This window comes from Homarus americanus, unplaced genomic scaffold, assembly GCF_018991925.1.
Source record: "Homarus americanus isolate GMGI-L3 unplaced genomic scaffold, GMGI_Hamer_2.0 scaffold32583, whole genome shotgun sequence".
In the NCBI taxonomy this organism is placed as follows: domain Eukaryota; kingdom Metazoa; phylum Arthropoda; class Malacostraca; order Decapoda; family Nephropidae; genus Homarus; species Homarus americanus.
In genome coordinates, this window is record NW_024713129.1 from 24,647,854 (window position 1) to 24,655,745 (window position 7,892).

At 50.7% G+C, this 7,892-nt stretch overlaps 1 protein-coding gene across 1 annotated transcript; it reads left to right on the forward strand.

Annotated features, from left to right (window-relative positions):
- Nucleotides 1–1,733: 1,733 nt before the first annotated feature.
- On the forward strand, nt 1,734–5,339 carry LOC121869576 (protocadherin-like wing polarity protein stan; the record flags this gene model as incomplete). The annotated part of the gene is given in 1 exon segment (XM_042371005.1): nt 1,734–5,339. A coding segment is annotated over 1 exon segment (3,402 nt), but the record flags the coding sequence as incomplete, so codon positions are not given.
- Nucleotides 5,340–7,892: the final 2,553 nt, after the last annotated feature.

The window sequence follows — 7,892 nt, forward strand, 5'->3', positions numbered from 1 at the left end:
GTTCCATTGTAAACCTTCACCAGTCACGGGATGTAAGAACTTAATCAATTTGCTATGGACATAATTATGATATACAGGAAGGTCCGGTGCAGGCTAGTAAAGCAATGCTACAATGATCTAATAGCTCCACTGTCTCCATTTATGCCTGAAATAACTCTCTAAATTAATTTCTCGTAGATTTAAACCTCATTTCTTTTTTTAATCTTCGTCTTTACGTCTTGTATGTTTTAAACTTCATTTATATCGTGAATTTCTTCTTTGTTTAAAAATTCCTCCGTATTTTTACCTTCGTGTTCGATATTGGTGTTTTTAATAGATTATCTTTACTAAACGACCTTCGTGTGTTCAACCCCCGCCATTTTTAAACTTCATCTCTATTTTGAACTTCCTCTTTGTTATAAACCCGGATTATCATAAGTTTTAAAATCCCACTTAGATTAATCCATCTTTGTTATGGGTAAAGAAATCCTTAGCCGTTAGTTCCACCGTCTAATGTTACTTGTTAGTGTTTGTAACCGACCAGCCAGTGTGTGTTGTTTTAATGTATAGAATATGTGGTGGCGGGACAAAGAAATTTCATTGTGTTTATGTAGAGACTATGTGGTATTTTAGTGGATAGAATATGCAGTGGTGGAACAAATAAGCTATAATGCGGAGGTATAACAAGGAAACCACAGTGTTTTTGTCGTAGTATACAGAATGTAGTGGTGGAACAAAGACTAACCTAACTTAACATGTAACCTAAACTAACCTAATCTACCCAACCTGTATCCTAATTTAACCTAACCGAAAACCTGATCTAATGTAACTTAACCTAATCTATATATATATATAATTTCACCCAAACTATAACGTAACCTAACCAATATCCTAACCTAACCTAACCAAACCTAACCAATAACCTAACCTAACCTAACCTAACCTAACCAGACTTGTAGCGTAGGGAAATGTGGCTTGCCCTTCCCTTAGAGTTAATTAAATACAGTATTATTGAACCTACTGGGTTTTTTTTGGGGGTAATTTATCTAGTCATTAATAGTTGTATTTTTGTGTTTTATTTATAATTTTGTGTATTTATTATATATTTTTATATTGTTTTTTTTCTTTATTTAATTATTAGTATTGGTAGTATAGATGAATGACTTATATATACGACACCATAACGTTTATACATATCCACCACTTACACACATACACACGTACAGAAACACCAACACTTACACACGTACACGAACACCTGCACCTACACATGTACACAAACACCTACACATGTACACAAACACCAACACCTACATACCTACAACAACACCACATACACACATACACCATCACCTATAATTACACAAACACCTACGCCACCACCTATAAGTACACCTACACCCACACCACCTACACCAGGAACTCGGTTCAGTGTGTGGCAGACTGGCAGCGTTGAACCTGACTTTTGAAGAGTAAAATACCGACCCACTTGTTGGCATCAGGCTGTACGGTGACTGGACCTTCTGCTCAACTGCCAAAGGTCGCCACGCGCAATGTTTACCAGTTGTTTTACGATTCTTACCTCTTTTATTGTAAGTTTATTCTGGTAGCCAGTTTTCTTGGATGAATTTAGAGCCATGGATGAGTATATTAAGTGTAGGGGGGCTTTGGTAGTACGTGGCTGGGAGTGTAGCGAGCATTGTGTGGTTGGGGTCGGAGTCCGTGTTCAAGACAGCTTACAGTTTGGAGTGAGATAGTGCGCGTGGCGGGTGTGTTGCGGCGTCGCTCTTCATGATGCCAGTGTCTGTGTTCTCAGACCACGCCCTTGATACAGTGCCAGGTGTTCCTACTGCAGTGTCTCACCTGCAGATCAGTGATTAAAAGTTGCCCGCGCGTGGTACACCAAGTTGATGTGATTATCGAGTGAATTAAGTGGTGGTGTAGTTTAGAGTGTAAGCATGAGGTGGGAGTGGTTACTACTGTTGGTGGCGGTGCTGGCGCCAGCCTGGGGGTTTATGGTGCTTGTACCTGACACCACGCCCGTGGGACATAAGATCTTCCTTGCTAACCTGGACGGTCCTACTCGCTACAAGCTGGACTCACGCTGGACAGCCAGTTACGTTCATAGACTCCTCCACGTGGACCATACTACGGGCGCTGTAGTGGTCAAGCGGCCGCTCGACTGTGCCGGAACCTTTTATACCAACCCTATCACCTTGTGGCTGGAAGCGTGGTCAGAGAGGCCAGGGGCACCTCTGGACTATGCCTCGGTGCCCTTACGCGTTGTAGTGACGGGCGAGGCGTGCCGTCACCACGCCGCCCTGCTTGAGCGGGAAGTTACGTCCTGGATAGACACAGTGGCGCTCTCTCTGCCCCTACCCGACCCCGACCCTTCCGACCCTGATAGGCTGTGTCTACGACGCTCTCAGGTGATCCTCAGGATCCCCTCCCTGCTGCCACGGACGATGCAAGCCTGCAAGCTGGTTTACAACACCGTATCTGATCATCGCCTAACTGTGGAGACTCACGGTGGCGACCTCGTCAGCCTTATCGACACTTGTCTGACGGGGATAACAAAGGTCAAGCTGGGACTGAGGTTGAGGTGTCCTGGGGTGGCGGAACCCTACAACCACGACATGTCCCTCGTGCTGCACAACGCCATCAACACCAACGAGAGACACATCCGTCGTATACGCCGCCAGATGCAGACAGCGGCTCCCTACTTCGAGCGCAACTTAGAGGTGGCGCATGTGATAGAAGAGTCAGAGAAAGGGACGACGGTGACCACGGTGACGGCTACGGATCCCGTGAATTCACCACTCACCTACTCCATCGAGGCGCTGCTGGACGACCGGTCACAGAGGATGTTTGAGATCGACCCCACAACTGGCGTTGTCACTACCAAGAGGAAGCTGGACCGTGAACTTGTCGATGTCCATTATTTCCGCGTCAAAGCTGTAGACAAGGCGGCGTCGCCACCTCGCTCGGCCACCACCAGGTTACAGATCAATGTAGACGACGCAAACGACCATGAACCAGTATTCGAGAAAGAGGAATACGATACGTCGGTCCGTGAGTCTACTAATGTTGGCTCCACCGTCCTCACTGTACGTGCGACTGACGAAGACACAGGACCCAATGCTGACCTTCGCTATACCATTTTAAATCCTTCCGGCGCTAACGAAGCGTTCCGCATAGAACCCAAGTCCGGCGAACTGTCGACCCGTCTGATGCTGGACCGTGAGGAACACTCTCACTACACGCTCACCATCCAGGCGGAGGACCAGGGTCCCGCCCAGCACCGCCTCACAGCCACCACACAGATCGCCGTCACAATTCTTGACGAAAACGACAATTACCCGCAGTTCACGGAGCGGACCTACACGGTGGAGGTGCCCGAGGACATCAACGCCGCCACCTCCCCGGTCATCGCCCACATCCAGGCCAATGACCATGACAGTGGTAAGAACGGCCAGGTGCGGTATGCAATAACTGCCCGCAACACAGCGGGACATTTTACAATTGACGGAATGACCGGAGAGGTCCGTGTGGCGTCCCATTTGGATCACGAGACCAACAGCCAGTACAGTTTGGTGATTCGCGCTCAGGACAATGGATCACCTCCGCGATCCAACACGACGCAGCTTCTCGTGAACGTGAGGGACGTAAACGACAACGTTCCCAGGTTTTTTATGCCATTGTTTCAGAAGACAGTCCAAGAGAATGTTCCAGTCGGCTATTCCATCGTCCGGGTTCAAGCGTTCGATAACGACGCCGGCGATAACTCGCTTCTGTCGTATAATATAGAGGGAGGTGGGGAGAACCTTCCAGTAGAGGTGGAGGATTCCACAGGCTGGATTTTGACCCGACGAGAAATAGACAGGGAGGAGAACCATCACTACACCTTCACGGTGGTGGTGCGGGACCACGGAGACCCGCCACAGTCAGCCTCCGCCACCGTCATCCTACAGATTCAGGACCAAAACGACAACGACCCTATCTTTGACCCCTTGAACTACGAGGTGTCGGTGAGCGAGAGAGAGTACCCCGGGACGCCCGTCATCACCGTTACAGCCACGGACAAGGACGAGAATCCACAACTCCACTACGCCATAACGTCGGGTAACGAGCGTGGTCGCTTCTCCATCACCCTGCAGAATGGACGAGGGCTTGTCTCATTGGCCCAGCCTTTAGACTTTAAGCAAGAACGAAGGTACATTTTGACTGTGACAGCTACTGACGCCGGTGGCCGTTACGACGTTGCTACCATTTACGTCAACGTTAGTGACGCTAATACCTTCCCGCCGCAGTTTGAGAACACACCATATTCTGCTACCGTATTCGAGGATGCCCCTGAGGGCAGCACTGTGGTGATGGTGGCAGCTTCTGACGGCGACACCGGAGAGAACGCTCGCATCACTTACACCCTGAGTGGGGAGTCCTTCCCGGAGTTTGTTATCCACCCTAGCACGGGCGCCATCACCACCACCAAGCCCCTGGATAGGGAGACTCAGGGCAGCTACCTTCTCACTGTTAACGCCCGCGACAACGGTACCCCACAACTCTCTGACACGACCGACGTCGAGATCACCGTCGTAGACGTGAACGATAACGCTCCTGTGTTCAGTGCGCCATCTTACCGAGCTTCTGTCCCGGAGGACGCCACGTCTGGGACATCCATCATCCAGATTAAGGCCAGTGACGCCGACAGAGGACCCAACGGCAGAGTTGAGTATTCCTTCGAAAACGGAAATGACGGCAATGGCGCCTTCTCAGTGGATGGTACATCAGGTGTGGTGAGGACGGCCCGCACCTTAGATCGTGAGACCGAAGACCAGTACTCTCTGGTGGTGCTGGCCGTGGACGACGGCCCCTCCAAGCGGTCGTCGTCGGTTACGGTGATGGTGGACATAGAAGACGTCAACGACAACCCCCCAATGTTCGAGACAGACCGCATCCAGCTGTACATTACGGAAAACTCTCCAGTAGGGACGACCGTAGGGGAGGTGAGGGCCAAGGACCCTGACACAGGCCCTAACGCCCGCATCCAGTATAGCATCGTCGGCGGCCCTGATGCCGAGAACTTCAGCATGGTGGCCCACCCCTCCGAGGACCGCGCCGAGCTGGTCACTCGCGTTGACCTCGACTACGAATCCCCCAAAAAGAAATACCAGCTGAACGTTCGCGCCATGTCTGAACATCTGAGGTCAGAGATACCCGTGACGATACACGTCGTGGACGTTAACGACAACGCCCCGGTGCTCTCAGACTTCCGCATCATCTTCAACAATTTCAAAAACCACTTCCCTGTGGGACCCATCGGCCGCGTGCCCGCCATGGACGCCGACGTGACGGACCAGGTGAGTAAAGACCTACGGTACCTGCTGGTATTAAGTTATCAGGCGGTACTGGGAGGGGGGGGGTAATTACTGCCTTCCCCACCTGTCAGCCTGCACCACCCTCCCCCTAGTACATTACCATACAATTATTCTCCAGAACACACGTGTGAATATTACCACACACAGGGATGGTGTTAAGTAATCCTCAGTACACTCATGTGCCACAACCAACTTTGATACACAGAGTATATTCGGAACACTTGTGTGTATCTGCTGGTGCGGTGCGTCATGTGTGGGTGAGTGTGGGAGGTCAAGTGGGTGGTGGACCTCGTGATGAATCTTCCCTAAGAGTGAGCTATCAGTTAGAACTAACATATACAGGTGGATGACCTTGTCCAACGCCTGCACACACACACACACACACACACACACACACACACACACACACACACACACACAGGAGAGAGAGAGAGACAGGCCCACCAGCAGGTTGCCCCCCTCCGACCTGTGATGTAGTAAGACGTTTTGCGAACAATGGTCAGCGGGTCTCTGCCAGCCTCTGTAAATTAATGTGCTCGGGCCTGGCTCCTTCCCTCCCTTCCTCCTGCGGCTGTGTGAGGTCCACTGTGAGGGACGGGGGTGCGTCCCCACTCTCTCTCACTCACTCACTATTACTGTATATCCCTCACTCAACCACTGTGAGGGACGGGGTGCGTCTTACCTCCTTCCCTCACTCACTGACACATCTACTCTCCTCACACACACACACACACACACACACACACACACACACACGTATATATTACATACGTATTCTCTGTTGTATTCCATTACTATAAAGAAGTAAATTTAAGTTATGCGATAAACCGGAGGATGAGCTTGGGTGGTTGTAAGCAATAAATCGGAACTTGTGTGTGGTCCAGGGGGGAGGGGAGGGAGTCTATACCCATCACTGACGTTCGGTTAAACCACCATTACCTCCTATTCTCCCCAACCGTCTCTCCCCACTTCTCCCCAACCATATATATACCGTTTCCTCCCCATCACCTTTCTGTAATTTCCCAAACGTGTCTCTCCACCTACCCTCCCCAGAGAGAGAGAGAGAGAGAGAGAGAGAGAGAGTACACACAAAAAACTATCTGCTTCTTTTTCTCGTTGCTAAAATATGGCGCAATGGATGAACAATTCTGATCACTATTTGTGAATCATTGACAACCGAACCGAAACTGATATTCGTTGTGTTCATTTCCAAACACATCGGCCCTGTGTGTGTGTGTGTGTGTGTGAGGATCATCGTGTGGGGTCGGCTGGTGGATGGCTCAATCACCAGGTGGTGGTGTAGGGGTGAAGGTCGCTCCCTGTCCCAGGTTAATTATCTCTGGTACTACACCCTATACCTACCCCTGCCACCACCCACCACCACCACTACCACCATCACCACTACCACCATCACCACTACCATCACCATCACCTGGGTTCTATGGGTTCTGTCCTCGCTAATAATAATAATAATAATAATAATGATAGTAACAGAGAGGGAGAGAGAGGTACCCGTGTTTGGCGTCTCATCACATCATTTAAGAGATGTTCTGTAGTGACCCGTTAAGTATGGTGCTCGACCCTGAGATGTTGTGAGGGGTAGCAAGCGTCCGTCACACCTTCCCCTCCGTCTCCTTCTCCCTGCCTCTTACTGCTCTCCGTCTCCTCCTCCCTCGGTCTCCTCCTACTCCACCGCCTCCTCCTCCTCCTCCTCCTCCTCCTCCCCCTCCTCCTCCGTCTCCTCTCTCCTCCTCCCTCCATCCTCCTCCTCCTCCTCCTCCTCCCGTCTCCTTCTCTCTGCCTCCTCCCTCCCCCTCCTCCGTCTCATCCTCCTCCCGCCACCGCCTCTTTCCTCCTCCTCCTCCTCCTCCTCCTCCTCCTCCTCCTCCTCCTCCCTCCTCCTCCCTCCCTCCTCCTCCTCCTCTTCCTCCCTCCTCCTCCTCCATCTCCTCCTACTCCACCTCTTCCTCCTCCTCCGTCCTCCTCCTCCCCCCCCTCCTCCCGTCTCCTCCTACTCACCTCCTCCTCCTCCTCCTCCTCCTCCGTCTCCTCCTCCTCCTCCTCCCTTCTCCTCCTACTCTCCGCCTCCTCCTCCTCTCCTCCTCTCCCTCCTCCTCCTCCTCCTCCTCCTCCTCTTCCCTGCTCCACCTCTTCCTACTCCCTCTTCCTCCTTACAGTAAGATTCCAAAGTCATCCTTCCTAGACACGTCCTCCCATAGAGGAAGTGTCCTTTCACTGTCAAGTGTTGAGGATTGAATTGGTTACCCAACCCTAACCTAACTAACCCTAACCTAACCTAACCATCTAACCAATGTAACTAATATAACCTAACCTAACCCTAACCTAACCTAACCTACCTTATCCAACACTCAGCCTTTCATTTAAGCCAAAGGCAAATCATTCTAGGACCAAACACACACACACACTCTCTCTGTCTCTCTATAAGTTCTAATAAGCCAAGGGTGTGTGTGTGTGTCAATGTGTGTGTGTGTGTGTATGTGTGTGTGTGTGTGTGTGTGTTCGTTCCTTCGTTGT